General features: G+C 41.6%; 1 protein-coding gene across 1 annotated transcript; it reads right to left on the bottom strand.

Moving 5' to 3' along the window:
• Window positions 1-5651: 5651 nt before the first annotated feature.
• Window positions 5652-16029, bottom strand: LOC123977967 (solute carrier family 35 member D3-like). Its single transcript, XM_046061057.1, has 4 exons — window positions 15805-16029; window positions 11982-12192; window positions 7495-7652; window positions 5652-7340 (listed from the first exon to the last, which is right to left on the bottom strand). Exons 1-4 carry the CDS (start codon window positions 16027-16029, stop codon window positions 6591-6593), a joined length of 1344 nt encoding a protein of 447 aa, XP_045917013.1. The 3' UTR covers window positions 5652-6590.
• Window positions 16030-17974: the final 1945 nt, after the last annotated feature.

Below are 17974 nucleotides of genomic sequence, written 5' to 3'. Positions count from 1 at the left end.
AACAGCCAGGGTGAAAGTTTGTGTGAACATAAGCGACTCACAAAATACATGTGCTGCTGATGTATTTGAGTTCTTTTGGGGGGAAGGTGTCACTGGATAAATCAAAGCCACACTGGAGCTTGTCTGAACATGTTTAGTGATATGTTACTTAAATTTTCCATCATGTTGGAAAAGTGATCACATAAATTAAAACTGCAATATTATTGCTTTTGTGCAAAAACTCAGAAATCAAGCATTGTTTTTTCTATTTTTTCTAAGTTACAAATAACCATATGAGTGACAAAGTACCTTTCTGCTTTAAGATTAGCTTTAAAACACAGAGACGTCTTGTAGAAAGACGCGTGACACGTGTCATCTCTTCTGCAAAGACACCAGGCTGTTTATTTACTCCTACCTCTTCCAACATGCTGTTGTGTCCATCCTGAAAACTGATAATTGCTTTCCAAAAACACGTCTTTGTCACTGTGTTCCTGACTGAAATGACTTGACGTGACAGTTCGTACAGTACATTCACTGCAGCTCAAATTATTTTTACAGATAGAGAAACCAATGTACAGACTGAAAATGTACAGACAGAAAGACAAACATGCACCAGTTGTACAAGCTCTGCATTGTACTGCAATGAACTTCTTCAGCACACATATTTCACAGTAATTCATATTTTCTAGGAAGATTCCTGGAAACAGCTGTGAAATTAGACATTTTTGTACATGTTAGGCTGACCTGCTGTGCACAGATTAAAAGACTCAGAAGGAAAGAGAGTATGGCAGCAATTAAATCGAATTAATTAATTGGGTGAGTACCAATTAAACACATAATTGGTAGCTAATTGCATGGTTCTTTCCTGGAAACGTCGTAGGAAATGATTAGGAAGTTGTGGAGGCAATGTGGCCGATGTGACCTACAGTAAACTAATCTGGCTCTTATGCACTTTTATTATTCAAGAAAGTCAGATATAAGTATAATGATTATTTTTATTATCATAAAATAATATTGAGAAAGTGTCTCAATAATGCATTGTATAATGCATTCATTCTGCATAAAGGGTGAAAACTAAAGAATGATTTATTGTCAGCTGCCTCGTAAGAAATTGATAGAATTTGAACATAATGTGTTAATTTTGTTGTCTATTTTTCAACATCCAGGTGTTTTCATGAGCTTGCAGTGATTCTTTGGATGTAAAAAGGAAAAAAATAAACATTTCAAATACATTCTTACACATTTGGCATCTTGAATCACATCACATATACACAATGTCAAAAGGCAGAAATGAAAGTAATTCAGTTTCACAAGTCGATAATTATTCATGTTTTCCCTTCAATGAGTCTTCATCTCAGTCACAGTGTCCAAACCCTCGATGATTGCGGTGAAACATACACATCAGTTTTCCATGGTGGTGCCCACTGACTCATATTCACCCACAAACAAACCTGAAACACCAAACAAGTCACATGTCATGCTTTAACAACTGTACATATCTTTTTAGCATATCGTCAAAATAACATCTAAACCAGGCTGCTACAAACAGCCCACACCCTGTTTGCTACAGCTTGAGGGGACACTAGATCTTTTGTACCGTTAAATGAAGTTTGGGGACTGTGAGAAGAAAAAATCAATATCAATCAATATCACTGGTTGACAGCTTTTTCTCTCCACACAATTCAAGACGCCTGTAGCCTTTATCTTTGTGGAAAGAGACACAATTTGAAGGAGAGGAGATAAACGTTTCCCGTTTGGAGATTAATACAGAAATCTGGAGGAGGAAGACAAATTCAGCTCAGATACTAAATGACTGAAGAAACAAGTTACATGCTGGTCGGGTTACAATATGCAGCCAGTTTACCAACCGAACCACTTTAAGTGTACCCTGACTGGATGTTAAGGGAAAGCAGAGAATCAGGGCTACGCATCAAACCTCAATAATTGTGTCTCTCAACAAGGGATATTTTATCAAAACCTGTCAAGAACATAAGAACACTTGATGAATGTCCTTTGTTTTTTTCTGATTTCAAATATTTTTTTCTTTCAGGAACCTTCAATTAGCTCAATTTGTGAATAATTGTTGCAACATGAAAAGCAACATTTAACAGCAGGATATGGCTTAAGTGAAAATACTCAGAAACCACACTGCAAAAACTGAGCTCCCAAAAACAACGGGGAAAAAGCATTAAAATGGGGGGAAATATTACTTAAAATAAGCAAAATTATCTGCCAACAGAACAAGAATATTTCACTTGCTACTTAAGGCCCAAAAAACTTTCTAATTCTCTAACAGAAAAAAACAGTTTCATCAAATTCTTCTTCCTGGACTGGCCCTTCCAGGCCATTGTACCCTGACAACTTCTCCTGTCAGTCTGACACATTCATTGTCTCAATCCCATTTCATCCCTGGCACCTACCACTTGTTTTCGAGTGTCCCCCTTGGCCCTTGTAACTCTGTTTTAAGGGCCAACAAATAAAATGTTCCCACTAAGAAATGGAACAACCCTTCAGGAACCCGATACGTCATCAGTAGTCGACGATGGCTCCAACGTTAACAGAAGCCACAAGTTTTTACAGGATTTCTCCATGACAACGATTGAAAACAACTCCAATATGCCGTCCTCCAGAGGGCGTCCAATACAGATGCTTTCAGAAAAATTGACAGAGCGTAGTTATTTGACTCTAAAGGTACCCTTTAGCGTCTGTGGGAGACGCTCCTGGATGAGACGCACTGGGGAGTCTCGTACAGACCAGACGTGCTAGTGCTAGCTACGTTTGTGTTAAAGGTGTTGACAGCGCCCCGAAGCCCCCTACCCTTACCATAACCATCAGAAATATCAGTACCTAAACCTAAGTCACTGACTTTATGCATGTCGACCAGCCGATGTGCTAGCAGGTAGGGTTAGCCTTCTTTGTGTTGCGTACAAGCGGGAAGCTTCTGGTCTACAATATGAAGCGAATGCTTAAGTCCTGAAACCTGCATTCTATTGAAAATCAGACTCTTGTGGATGCAAAAAGAAGTCCGGCTCCTTTTGAAATAATGGGAAAATGATCTACTTCTCAGCTGAATAATTACCCCGGTAAACACTTTCCTGATGAGTTTGTGGTCTCAGTCGCTAGTTTCAAGTCTTCTTCAACACAAAATGATGTTCATTTAGTAAATTATGGTCCCATTTATTTTAAAATAAACCAAAAACCAGAGTATGTTTCAGGGCGGGATTATCTATGATTGACAAATCGTTACCATGGCGACCTGTCCATAAGGCTAGAGTGACTCGTACCCACGGCGCTGTGTAAAGTTAACCAGCGCTGCTGAAAAAGCGTATTAGGAGTCGGCTGTTCACTTTCTCTGATGAGTACATTTAGTTTTAAGACTGTTGTTCGCTAGACAAAGTTATCAGCCTGTTAAAATGACAGTTAACGTGAGTTATAGTTGCACCTAGTAAGCAAGCTAGCTAGCTCCGCACACGGCCGTTTGCTCCACCGTATCGTCACTACCGGGCACTTTCTGGTTGCAAAAACTCGACATGGCGGCGCCCTATCGGCCAAACTCGAGGCTTCAAAACGGCAGTCCACAAACCAACGGGTGACGTCACCATGACTACGTCCATTTCTTATATACAGTCTATGTTTGGGTAGCAAACGGTGGCGTTTCATACAGAAGCTGAAGGGTACATTTAGATAAAAATAATTACGCTTTGTCACGGTGTCTGAAAGCGTGGATAATGACGCACAGAAATGAGAACGCGTGGGGTAATCTCTCTCGTAACAGTAACGTTATATCACACGTCAAGCGATCTAACAAGTCACCTAGTAAAAATGAAAAACACAGCTTCATTACCAGGTAACTAACTTTACTAGCAAAGCTAGCAAACGTAACAACATGCTAGCAGCTGAACTAGCGATTTTGTAAATTAATGTTTTGAAGAAAATCACCATATTACGATCAAATGAATATTTGGCTCCACTTGAGCCTATAGTGCAAAGATGCTGCTTATTTTTAAATGTCTGACAAAGGTGTTAGAATTGAAATGTAGCAGCGTCTTTACTAAAATTTAGCATCAAAAGTCTAAGCTTCCGTCTCCTACTCACATGTCTTACAGGTTTAGATTATAAACAGAGATTATAAAGATCCAAATTGATACAAAAAGTCAAACTTTGATGTATCTCAAGCGATTTAATTAATCGTTCAAATCATTTCTCAAGAACAAAATGAATTCTTGAAAACTGAAAACAAATGAATTTGTTGGTTCCAGCTTCTTAATTGAGAGGATTTGCAGCTTTTCTCTGCTTCTATGTGATAGGAAACTTAACATTTCAGACTTTTTGTCACACAAAACATAACAACACCCTGAGCTTAAGAAAAGTGTTTTGGACACGTCCAAACAATGAATTGGGAAAACAATCTGAAGATGAATCGATAATGTTGTTAAATTGGTACACAAGCCAAGACATGCAAAAACAAGTTGTCTTGGTTTTATGGGTTACATGCCAGAAATATTTCTTGGCAGTCGCTGTTAGCCAGTAACCCCCTCTAAATGCAAAGGTACAGCATGTTAGTGAGCTTTAGCGGTGTTCGGAGGTGTATTTCTGGACTTTAATTGGACAGAGCCAGGCTAGCTGTTTCCACTCTTTATGCTAAGCTAAGCTAAGCACATCTATAGAGTCATGAGTGTGGTATCCATTTGAACATCTCACTCTAAAAGTACATATTGCATCAACTCACACTGCTCTCTCTTTAACTGATGTCCCATTGGTTAATATTACAATGATGCTTCACTTCTGCTGTTTTCCTGCCCCAGCTTCCCCTCAGCTGCAACACATTTAGGAAGTAAAGCTAATATTTCACTACCTCCACATTAACAGGCATAATATCTTTTGAACAACTGATTTATCACCAATTGATGATTCCACCTAAATAAAAGTTTATAAAAGTTAAAGAGCAAATCGCATACAACACTTTCCAACATTAACAGGACTGTCTCCAAATCTAACCAAAGCTGTAAACTGGTTAAAAACATTTAAACCCAGCCACCTTTCCTTTCCCCACCTATCCGTACCTTTTCTCAACCTTTCTGTAATAAATTAAAGAGAGGAATAAGAAAGCGATTATCCAGGACATGGTGTGCATTGGAGGATTTAAAACACAAGGAGGCAACCACTTTCTGCTTTGTGTTGGATGCCTCTGCACAGACCTCACTGTCGGCTGGAATTATCTATTTTGTACTGGAGATAAACCATAATTTATAATAACACATGAGCAGAACATGACATTGAAGCCCGACATGACGGCACATTATTTTTCTTTCTCCATTTCCTCTGCATACATCAAAAGAAGCGCTGACATAGTTTTGTTGTCTATGATGGTAATGCTGCATTCCAGACTGATCGGAACTGGGAAATGTCCGACTTTCAACCTCAAAGCGTTCCAGGTGCACGGTGCTGCCTGACGCCGAAAGTGAACAAAAAACATGGCTGACCATCACAAACTCTTTTTTAAGTGTACACCCTGTTGCACCCTCAGCACTGTCCATGGTGTTAATTAAAATCTTTGCCATTTTAATGAAAACAAGTGACTGAAGTGGTAATCCTCAAAAGTCAGTAAATGCTTACTAATGCTGTCAAATGTTTTGGCATTTTTTACATTTTACTGAATAACTTCTCTTTAGTGTAACCAGCTACCTAGCAACATATTTCTACATCCATTTACAAGCACAACATGTTTTACTGTGAGGTCGGAAATGTCCGAGTTCCCAGTTGCTTGGAATGCAGCATAAGCAAGCACATAAATGGTAAACCAAAAGTAAACAAGTGTGACAGTGGACCTGCAGGGTTAGAGGGAGACAAACAATAAAACTCATTGTCAGACTTAAACAAACCCAATGTGACCATAGATTTAGATATGTTATCATTTAATAGCCACTGCGTGCTTTCACAAATGAATAAACTTCATCTGAGTGCATTAGAGGTTTTAATTCACAGCCTCCAGCCAATCAGAAACAAGAATTCATCCAGGTTTTCATATAACAAAAACTGTAGGTTTTCTGCTGTTTGCTGTTCCCTGATTGGATGTGACATTTGAGTTTGCACAAGTTGCACTCTTTTTCTACACGACCTGCTTTTGCTTGGCTAGCTGGCTAATCCGCGGGGACGCAAACGAAATCATGCTACACCGTGGCCAGCCTGGTCCCCTGCAGATGCCAAAGAGCTGAAGGAGACAAGAGGCAGAATTTATCACCGACAGGCAGCTTCTTCCAAAACCCTTCATCCAGTTTTCTCCACCAGGAACCTCTTTTTTGTTAATCCTTGTCATAAACAAACTACATGGCTGTCATTTTCCTGCTTTTAACAAAACTGAGAGCCTCTTCTCTCCGCTAAAAATCTTGTGTGATGAAATTGAACTTTTAGCACAAAAGCGTGGGCAGCAAACATTACCAGTGTTTCCAACACACATTTGTTCAGCACTGCTAACGGTAATAAAAGATGTTCCCGGTGGACAGCTTTAGTCTCCTCTTCTTCCTTCTTCAGCATGTTCAAGACTTTTTTTTAATCCTCTAATTCATTCCCAGTTTTCTTTTCTAGAGTCTGTCCAGGTCTCTGTCCTGTCCTTATGGACTCTGCTGCTCCATGTTATCAATCAAAGGGTCTTTCTTCATAAACTGCAGATGTCTGATGGACCTCCACACTCCAACATAGCTGTCACTAGCCGACTGACTGGAACTGGTGTTCTCCCTTTGGAGGTGCTCCCTCTGCATCTCCAGCATCTCCTTTTCCGTCATGATGTGGGAATTCACACCTGCTTCTCCGTCTCCTTTTCCACCATTCCCTGTCCACAACTCTCCATTAGCTAAGCCAGCCGGAGCTGCCTCCTCCATCCGGTCACTGCTCAATACTCCCTCTATCTCCGGATTTCCTGGATCAGACCCGGTGCCAGCAGCGGGCCCGTCGCCGTTCAGGGATGGTTTCTCTTGGTAAGGCTCGCCAGGTAACGCACCATCCTTCCCAGCCTCCTCCAGGTCCTCGTACAAGCTCTTTTTCTTCGCCTCAAAGTATTTGACCACACAGTAGGTGATGGAGCCGACTGTGTTGACCACCACACCTCCGATGAACAGATTCGTCGGCGCAACATCGCTGAATGCCAACATGCCGACAGTGATGGTGGCGATGCTCTTGACCACGCCAACAAAGCTGGTGGTGACAGCGGAGTTGATGTAGGTGCAGTGCAGCGTGGTGAAGTTCATGGCACAGCCGATAAAGACACAGAAGACGAAGATGACCGTGATGTGGGGGTCCTTCCAGCCCTCGTATGACCACATGTTGATGGTGTCCAAGGAGATAAAGGAGCATACCAGAAGCACCTGAAAGAGCGAAGACGCAAAGAGTCACACAGAGAAAAAAGTTAGTAAGAAAAGGAGAGACAAAACAAATGGACAAGGAGAGAGGAGGTAGAGAAAGAAAGGAAAACGAGGAGAAACAAAACCCTTGCAGTGTGTCTTAATCGTCAGTTCTTACCGGTGAGGCCATCACAGCAATGGCGTACTGCGCTGTGAGTGGTCCATACTCGCTGTCCAGACTGGTTTTCTGGATCAGGACCAGGTAGGAGGCGTGGATGATGACCGCCAACACACCAGTGATGTATCCAAATGGATCGCCGGTGAGATCACCAGCGCCTGGGGTGAAAAGCAAGTCGAGATAAAAATCGTGACGATGCAAAAAAAATAAAATAAAAAGGCCTGACTGGTTTCTCTGTGTGATTTGTTGTAGCTGTAGAGTCTCATGATTTGGAACTTGGGAACAAGTTGGCAAACTTGGCTAAGCCCAGAACCCCTTGATTATTAATTAATAAATTACTGTTGCTATTAGCTTTGCTATCAATCTTTCCATTAACCATTCTTTGGTCGACCATGGCGAGGCCTGTTCTGAGTGGAACCTGTCCTGTTGAGCCGCTGTGTGGTCTTGGCCACCGTGCTGCAGCTCAGTTTCAGGGTCTTGGGAGTCTTCTTACAGCCTCGACCATCTTTATGTAGAGCAAGCATTATTTTTTTCAGATCCTCAGAGAGCTCTTTGCCATGTTGAACTTCCAGTGAGCAGTATGAGGGAGTGTGAGAGCGATAACACCAAATTTAACACACCTGCTCCCCGTTCACACCTGAGACCTTGTAACACTAACGAGTCACATGACACCGGGGAGGGAAAATCGCTAATTGGGCCCAATGTTGACATTTTCTCTTAGGGGTGCACTCAGTTTTGTTGCCAGCAGTTTAGACATTAATGGCTGTGTGATGTGTTATTTTGAGGGGACAGCAAATTTATATATATGTATATAATATATATATATTGTTATACAAGCTGCACACTCACTACTTTACATTGGAGCAAAGTCACATGAAAAGATATAATCAAATATTTACAAAAATGTGAGGGGTGTACTCACTTTTGTGAGATACTGTAACAATGATAATGACGGATGAGCTATCATTTTGGAATCTGGAGTCTCTGAGCTGATTTGTTTGAAAACAAGAACTAAACATAATAAAAAATATGCAGTTGATGGCTATATTCATGCTAAAAGACTGAAGCTAAATGAACGTGTCCCTGGAAAAAAGTCAGCATCTTCATGAGCTGATGATCCAAGTGGATGACAATAAAGACAATGTAAATAAAATGTAATTCGTTCTTAAATAAGATTTGAAGGGAATGTACAAAAACATACATGGACAAGAAACAGATATTAGATTTATGCTTTAATGGTAATGTATTTTCAAAAAGTATGTTTGGATTTTACAAGTAACAAGTATGATAAAAACAGAAAATAAAAAAGGAGGAAACGCAGACAGGAAGGGTGTGGGAGTTTTTAGGTGGGAAAGACGAGGAATTAGGAGAGATGATGAATGCGGTCAGAAAATGGAGCAGGAGAGAAAGATAGTGAACGAATTATGTGCTGGGATTATGTCTAAGCTAGAAACTTACATTTAAATTGAGAGTGACAAAAAACAGTTCACACGCCTCTACTCACATCAAAAACACACAACACTCAAGCCCAAATCTGTCTCTGAGAATCCTGGATCAGTTCTGCGCTCATATATAGATTAAACCTATCAATAGGAAACATTCTGAATGTAGGCATATCATAAAACGTGTTATGGCTTATAAAATAAAATGCATATAATAGCATTATTTTCTGGGTAGAAAAGCCTCTGAATCTACATTTAGTTAGTTGAGGCACCACAACTTTCCAGAGGCAGTAAAAATAAAACATGTTCAGTCATGTCTGATCAAAATGCTGCATAGAATCAATCATTGAAATGACTTCGTACACATGAACGACGCAGACCAGATCAGTCATACGATAAATATCATATCATCAAATGAGTATAGGCATATGACTGGCTCATGCTTTCAATAAAAGAGCGGTGTCAGTCAGTATTTACTACTATGATAATTCCCACAAAGAAACATTTGTCATTATGCAGCAACCAGACAAAGAGACAATTTCTTTCCAAAGTAAGAAAAAACTTATGTTAGAAATGGAAAATTTCCACATTCCTTCCTTCCTGCTGCTCCAAATACTCACTACAGCACCACATGTGGATTCATTGGCCGCTGAAATGCACTATTTCCTCCTGTTTGTTTGATAGAAACTACAGCGAGCAGCTGTTTCAAGAATTTGTTTAGCTATTTAAAACATAAAACTATACATATATATTTTTAAAGATTCGCGTCCTCAGCAGAAAGGCCACAGACACAGTAGGGAAGTATTGGAAGATGATGATGATCTGCACATGGGATTTGTTGACAGAAAGAAACAAGAGTGAAGAAAACAAGAAACTAGAAAAACAAGAGTGAGTAATTACACCACACTGTGCCACATATGCTTATGACGTAAGGCTCTGCCAAACTGAGTTGCTGCTGTCACTACGGTTGCTCCCCCCTTCAGCTCTGGCAAAAAACCCATTACTGGTTGGTATAAAACACATCACTCAACAGCGTGGGAATGTCGCCACAGACACTCCGGTATCCTGCGAATACAGAGAGATTTACCTGGTGGTAAGAGGCTTAATCAGCATTGTCTTAACTTCTCTGGCTTGAATGTAACAGACACAAAAACTGCAGCATTTATTACAAACCTGTCTGTACTTGAACATCATCTATTTAAATCCGCTATTCAGGATCTCAGTCTCCAAGAAATCGTTTTTTTCCCCAGTGCCTTAAAACAATATTTACTTATGATCCACTTTTTCAGCAACATGCATCTAAAATGTTGACAAAATTACATTATTTCACTTGATTAATCCATGAAAGACATCTGGAAGATGCAAATATTGAGTATTTCAGAGAAAAGGCGATTATCACCAAGATTAATCCCAGAATGATGAATCAGCCCATTAGATTTCACATTTCATGTTTCGACCCCCCTCCTGCCTGAGAAACACTGAGAGCAGCAGCAGCAGTGGAGATTGATCCAGGAAATTAATTATATTTAGGTTTTTTTGTTTATGAGTTCAGGAACATTAACAGTAATGGACAATTTACTGCCGGGAAAGACGATTAAAGGATCTTTACAGGACTTCACATATGAGGAAAAGTTGTTTGGCTGGGACTTTTGAAGAAAAAACAAAATGCTGTTATAGGTTAAAAATTAAGGAATTATTATCGGGAGAGGAAGAGTGGGAGGAGAAGTAGTAACCACAGAAGAAGAAGTAGAGTTCAGCCTGTCGATGACTGTGAGAGCTCTTAAAACTATAGTAGACCGCTGAACTTCTTTACCACTGACAGATGGAGAGTTGTGTCCAATTTAGTTTGAGAAACAGACAGGGAGTAAGTAAAGTAAGAGTAAATTCAAATTAAGAAAGTAAACAGGGATCTGAAAACAAGGTTAAAAAACAGAGAAAGACATTCCCTCCAGGAATTTACTCATTGAGTGCAAATTTAATCTCATGCTAGATGAAACTTGTGGAAGGTTTCTACAAAAGTCCAAACACTGTACCCAGATTTTAAATGGCTTCCCTCAAAAGGCGCTTTAGACGGCAATGAGCCACCAGAAATGTCTACAAGAAATAATTTGTAGGGATGGAGCCAGTCCCTTACCCCATCCCCCCCTTAATTTACACATTTGTCTTATGTTTGCAGAATTTGCCCTTTATGTAATAGCAGGAAATAACTTTTAGAAACCAAACTTGACACTGCCTGCAGCACCAAACAGCAGTTAACCAACAAAGTTAGCGACTGGCATAGTGATGGCAGCTACAGAACCAGATATATTTCTCAGTTGGAGGCCAAACCAGAGCTAAAAGGAAAATGGATATGGGACTTTTATAACATGGACACAAACGCAACTCCAAATCAATGCTAATGTTGCTTCACGTCTGCTGGGGGTGTAAACAGGCAGCTCTTTATTAACGAGTTTATCATTTCAATGTATGTGTTCACAGCTTATTTCTGCTGTGGTTATTGCTAGTGTAATTTCCTCGCTAGCTAACTGCATTCATGAAATCCTAAACTTACCTTTACTCAAAGATTTTACACGTTTTAGAGGTGTTTCCAGGTGTCATCATGCATCATGGCACCTCTACCCAGAGGGAGAAGTATATTAAATATGTAATGTCACTTGAGTCAGCTTCAGTTGGGGCTGAAGACTACAAGTTTGAAAATGAAACAAATCTGAGTAGAGAGTTAAAAAGGAGTGAGCTCACCAGACCTCTCCTCTAGGCTACATTTGCTGCTACTAACAAAACACATCCAAATCTCTGACATGAATATCCTTAGCAAAGTTGCACTGTGGGTAATGGAGGCAGCAGGTTTGGATAAGGAAGAAATGTGAATGGAAGAAATGTGACAAATCTCTGTTTCTGCTGCAATGATTTTGATTATCTTCTTAAAAACTGAACTGGTGCAGCAAAAAAAAATGGTCACAAATTTTAATGCAAATTTGGGGAAAGCTATACATTGTTTTTGGGGGGATGCAGAACATTGGGAAGAAAAGAATAATGTGTGTTTACCAGCCAGTGCAGCTCCAGCAGTGGTGATGATCACGGCAATCACCACGCCGATGGAAGGCACGCCGTTCCTCAGCACACACACGCCGATGCTAAGCGTGAAGAGCGGCAGGCAGCGTTTGAACACGACATACATGGGCAGGCTGAGGCCACGCAGAGACCACAGAGTGAGAGTGGACTGCAGCGTGGAGAGGATACAAACCGGGCCAAACTCCTGCACAGAGAGGGAGGGAGGCACACATTGAATTAGTTTACATTCACTCCCTGGAGGCTGACCTTAACCACAACGACTCCTGCCAGCGCAACCCATATCATAACCCCAACCTTCCCCTAACCTAAAGCACAAACCGAGCCACTTTTCTTTGTTTCATGGCAATAGTTGTTTAGACATTTCAATCAAAGGTCAACCTCATGGTGTCGCTAAAGGAAATGTCAGGGAATCACCAGTCTTTAGGATTCATCGTTTGTGCCAATCCATCCTGTTCATGTTGAGATATTTCCTTGGATAAGTGAAAAATGGTGCTTGATAAAAATAAAAACAAGTCAGGAGATCACCAAAGTGGGATAGAATTTGTCTTCTGGGAAAGGCTATATTTTTTAAACAGAGTGACTGGGCCCCAAAAGCCAGAGGTCACTGTGTGGCAGGTGCTTTTTGGTGATTTAATTGCTAACACATTTGTTTGGGAGCTTGCAACACTAAAGTACATTATAAACTGGGTCCTGCGTTACTACCTAATCCTGTGGCCTTGTGTCAAAATGTAGTTGTAACACATTGATTATTGTAGCTATAATATTAGTTAGTACACATTTTACTACATAAACAGGTGTCCAACAGTTTTAGTCCCTGGGTCCCCAAACAAATTAATTCAGCTGAAGACGTTCTATGTGAGGTTGATCTGCCTCTTTCACCTCATCAGTCCTGGTCCTGTTTTTTTATTTGCTTTTATCCAAAGCGACTTATAATTGCTATATACCTTCAGAGGTCGCACGCCTCTGGAGCAATTAGGGGTTAAGGGTCTTGCTCAGAGACACATTGGTGTCTCACAGTGGATTTGAACCCGGGTCTCTCACATCAAAGGCATGTGTCTTATCCACTACATCGATCCTGTTCCTACATCCCTCCTGGTCCTACATCAGTCCTGGTCCTACATCCGTCCTGGTCCTACATCCGTCCTGGTCCTACATCAGTCCTGGTCCTACATCCGTCCTGGTCCTACATCAGTCCTGGTCCTACATCCCTCCTGGTCCTACATCCCTCCTGGTCCTACATCAGTCCTGGTCCTACATCCCTCCTGGTCCTACATCAGTCCTGGTCCTACATCCGTCCTGGTCCTACATCCCTCCTGGTCCTACATCCCTCCTGGTCCTACATCCCTCCTGGTCCTACATCAGTCCTGGTCCTACATCGGTCCTGGTCCTACATCGGTCCTGGTCCTACATCGATACTGTCCTACATCAGTCCTGGTCCTACATCGATACTGTCCTACATCAGTCCTGGTCCTACATCAGTCATGGTCCTACATCGATACTGTCCTACATCAGTCCTGGTCCTACATCGGTCCTGTCCTACATCAGTCATGGTCCTACATCCCTACTGGTCCTACATCAGTCCTGGTCCTAGATCAATCCTGTTCCTACATCCCTCCTGGTCCTACGTCCCTCCTGGTCCTACATCCCTCCTGGTCCTACATCAGGCCTGGTCCTAGATCAGGCCTGGTCCTACATCAGGCCTGGTCCTAGATCAGGCCTGGTCCTACGTCCCTCCTGGTCCTACATCAGGCCTGGTCCTACATCAGTCCTGGTCCTACGTCCCTCCTGGTCCTACGTCCCTCCTGGTCCTACATCAGTCCTGGTCCTAAAGCGTAACTTTCAATCTAGTTATTTATAACTAAATGAAGAAAACTCTTTCACGCGCGTAGCTAAAAGCCTTTTACCATCAGGACGGCTCAAATTCTTCAGGACCTTGTTCAAAAGGTCCATGTTGACCATATTTAGGATGCAGCAGTAATAGTAGCCATCGTTTTAACGGTTGGGGTTTAATTGTTAGCCATGGCAGCAGCTCCTATCCTGGATGGAAACATCGCTCTGTCAGTTTACCTTTCTGGTCCAGAGGGAAACATCTCAACAAATGCCGCCATGGAATTTTGTTCAGAGAACCGGGGTCCCCTGAAGATGAATCCTGGTGACTTTGGCGATCACCTGATTTTTCATCTGGCACCACCAGCAGGTCAAACTTTCTGCTTATCCATCACTTCAGTTCGTGACAGGATACTGTGGCTCTAAAACTAATAACTGAATTCCTGTGTGCCTCAGATGAACTTAATGCCAACCTAGCATGCTGGTCAGGTCAAGAAAATGCTGTTGGGGTCCCTGTGGATGAGGTTCACATCACATACATATGTGAATTTTACTATTATGTGCCAACACTAAACCTACAGATATATAGATTACAGAATAATACATCTTTAGTTGGTTTATTCTTCGAGTAACTTTTAATAGTTTAAGATGAATCTTTTTCTTCCAGTCTTTGAGTGTGATATGAAGAGCAGCCATGATGTTATGTTACACTGCATGTTTGGAGTAAAAGTACCACCATCCTTTCTTCAAAACTCCTGACTGAAATGAAAGGTTCCATGATATTGGTATCCAGACATAACACGGGTGTGCGTAACTACACTAACATGTATTTGTACTCATATTATAAGTTGAAGAGTAATTATCTTGGCAGTAATAAAAGTCCTTTTTGGATCCTTTCTGTTCCGTTGATCAGCAGAATGGCATGAAGCCAACAACTGAAATATATATTGCTGCACCAGAGTGCATGATTCAAACAAAATGGGGATCCACTCTAAAAACATTGCTCAATAGCGCTACTAGTGGTCAGAAACTCAACAGGGTGACTTTAAGAGCCGGCGTTGCGATAGAGGACGGGCTGTCGGCTTTCGTGGTGCTCTTGAGAATGTTACACCGTATAACCTACAGACATTGATATGGGACTGTTTTATCTTTTTTAACTTGTCCACATAGCAATGATTTAAGCTGTTTCTTTACGATATTCAACATTTCATTTGTGAGGACCCTTCGAGCTGGAAGCTAGTTAACCTAGCTTGCTAATGTTAGAACTGATTCCCAGCCTTTATTTCGGCAGCTCTCAAACACTCGTCCAGACTGTGAAAACTCTCAGGAACAAGAAGTTCTGTGACCTCAGCACTCCAGACTTAACCCCGTGCCCTCATTCAGATCATGAAGTAGCAGATGAGACTTAGAAATGGCTAAAAACTTTGGCTCCCTTAGTTGGTTAACACAGATATTGCACCATCCAAACATCCCCCCACCCTGGAAAACACTAATGCAAGGCACTTCCTTTTCCTCCATTCCTTGCTGCATACACATGGCAGCCTTCTACAGCTTCTAATGTGTGTGTTTTGGCTGCAGTGATTTTGATAAACAGTCCTGCCCAAAAAGTTAATGAATCGTATCCGTCAATCAGCTACTCAGCCAATCTGTCAGCCTGTCAGTTATCTGGTCAGTCAGTCAATCAGCCAATCATCAACTGGAAAATACAAACAGTCATAGCTTGTTTAGGCATTTAAACCAAATGTAAGTTTATGAAGCATAATATTAAACTACATTATTTTGATAGTATGAGTAAGAGACTTGTAATAATTGTGCTTTAAATGTTTTCAGCCTTGTTAGTCGGGCTTGTACATTTTACAAAGTAAAAACATCCCCTGGGTTTGAACAGGCTACACTGCATCTAAAATGCACCCCGGGAAGTCTCGGGATCTCTGTTTGGGAATCACAGACTGCTTTTGTCACTTTTTACCTTGGATAGTTCGATGCTGAACGGCGGGATCTTGACCTTCCCCAGCCGCCTGAGGATCTCGAGAGTGATCGCCGCGGTGCTGCTGGTCAGGAGCTGGATGAGCGTCAGGAAGTTGAAGTGATAAGTACTGATGAGGAACTTCAGCAAGATGTTCAGAGAGCCGGAGAAAACGCCGTGCGCAACGGCCACGGAGATCCCCAACAACCGACTTTTAAACACATCCATGGTGGTTTGCTGTTCGCCTTGAAAAAAAGTCAAACGGGGTACAAAGTACTGTTAGTGCCGGGGGTCCCTTTAAACAGCCCGGTGTCGGGAGGTTTAGTCTCGGAGATCAGGGGCAGAGTTTGGGTTTTACGCACAGCGGCGACGCACTGCTGCAGGACGGAGAAACGGGGGGAAAGGAAGGACGTGAGGCTGTAAAAAGCCAACGTTTGTACCGTCACTTAAGGGAAACGAATCAGCATTCAGGAGCTTTTAGTAAAAAAAATAAAAAATAAAAGTGAGCTCTGAGAGAGAAAAAAGAGGGAATGCGGACCGGGAGGAGATCCTCTGTTCGGCTCTGCTGACTGCCTCTTCGGTCTTCTCTTCCTAGTTAAGGTGACAGTTCAGTTCAGCGCTCTTTATCAGCTGCATATAGTAAAAATATTCAAAAGTCACGTCGTGAATAAGTTTCCACTCACTCATTATTAACAGCAGAAGTCTTCATCAGGGACTTTTTCTTTGTGCTTCTGGTCCAAAAAGAAAAAAAAACGACCTCCGGTGATTAAGAGAGACGCAAAGGAAGAGAAAAAAGGAAGAGATTATTTGGGAATAGAAGCTGCAGTAGAGTACAGTAGAAGCGCAGCAGATGTACAGGAGGCATATAGTAGAGGGGAGGTCGTCCTCTGAGAGCGCTGCCAGTGAAATATGACATTTTGCCGCAGAGCCTCTTGGCTGTGTACCCGAGAGAGAGAGAGGGAGACAGAGAGAGAGGGGGCGGGGGGTATTTGATTATATCAATCAACCTCATGCTCATACCATCAATGTATTTTCCAAAGAAATCGCATGAATATCTTTTCTAGGAACCTTTTCAGGAACATAGGAACCGAACCAGGATCTTAAATTTGTTCCTGACCCCAACTTTTACAAGTTAGTGTAGGAAAGACTCCTCAAACACAGCATCAATAAGGACGTTTACACTCCGCATAGTGAATGTTATTGGTGAGTTATGGATGCTGTGTTAATCACATAAAAAATTGTAATTTGATGCATGTCAATCTGCAGTAAATACAAAGAAGAAGAGAGTTTACAGTCACTCTAACAGCTCTGTGAAGATGAAATGCTCATTGTAAACAAGAATAAAAAAAACTAGATCAACCAAAGCATCTGATACATTGAAATGTTGACCTGCTCTATAGAAAAGTTAAGGGATCACCAAAGTTCATAAAGACCATAAATATCTGTCAGGACATTTTACTCAAAACTACAAATGTCAACCTCTTGGTGGTGCTACTGGTAAAACCAGAGGATCACCAAAATCTACAGGGTTCATCCTCTGGGGACCACGAATGTCTGGTCCACACCAAAATATCAGACCACCTTGGTCCAGTTCAGACGGAGGCAGGTATGGTTTTGCATTAGCAGGGAAATAGGGCTCTTCTTCTGTTAACTAGCTGTCTTTACCTCACTGTACCCCCCTCTCTCTTTTCTCACAGTTTAATTCACTTCAGTTCAAATATGCTTTATTGACGTGACAGATAAAGGATTTACATCTTACCGGAACCTTTCCAGGGATGAAATGAATCAGAAAATGAACAGAAACAAGATTAAATAATCAACAGATTCTGCAAAAGCATATTAGCACGTAGAATCAGCTCAGAACACTCGTGAAATAGCCAAACCATAGCCTTACCTACAGGGAGGAAAATTAAATAACCTACTCAAAATGTATAACTCCTGAGAATCAGCTGTGCTGTGACCCCGCCGACAGTGCAGCGACCCGGCAATTGTCAGAATCCAAGCTGTTAAGGACTCTGCAGGATTAACTAAATGAATTGATGCATTTTGTAGCAGTACCACGTTGCTGGGCTGTTGTGTTATTCCTAAAACTGTGTGTGAAGCCAAAAACGGCACTTTATCTTGACCAAAATCCAGTAACGCGGCCACCGAATGCAAGTTCACTGCTGGTTCC

The sequence above is a fragment of the Micropterus dolomieu genome, linkage group LG10 (genome assembly GCF_021292245.1).
Source record: "Micropterus dolomieu isolate WLL.071019.BEF.003 ecotype Adirondacks linkage group LG10, ASM2129224v1, whole genome shotgun sequence".
NCBI lineage: Eukaryota > Metazoa > Chordata > Actinopteri > Centrarchiformes > Centrarchidae > Micropterus > Micropterus dolomieu.
This window is presented reverse-complemented; position numbering and strand designations above follow the sequence as displayed.

Bases quoted from the DNA above. Each gene is read 5' to 3' on its own strand.
- LOC123977967 (XM_046061057.1), bottom strand. From the start codon at position 16,029: ATGGATGTGTTTAAAAGTCGGTTGTTGGGGATCTCCGTGGCCGTTGCG. The intron at 7,653-11,981 runs GTAAACACACAT...TTTTCACCCCAG, and splicing joins TGCTGGAGCTGCACTGGCTG to GCGCTGGTGATCTCACCGGC. The intron at 7,341-7,494 runs GTAAGAACTGAC...TCGCTCTTTCAG, and splicing joins TTGCTGTGATGGCCTCACCG to GTGCTTCTGGTATGCTCCTT.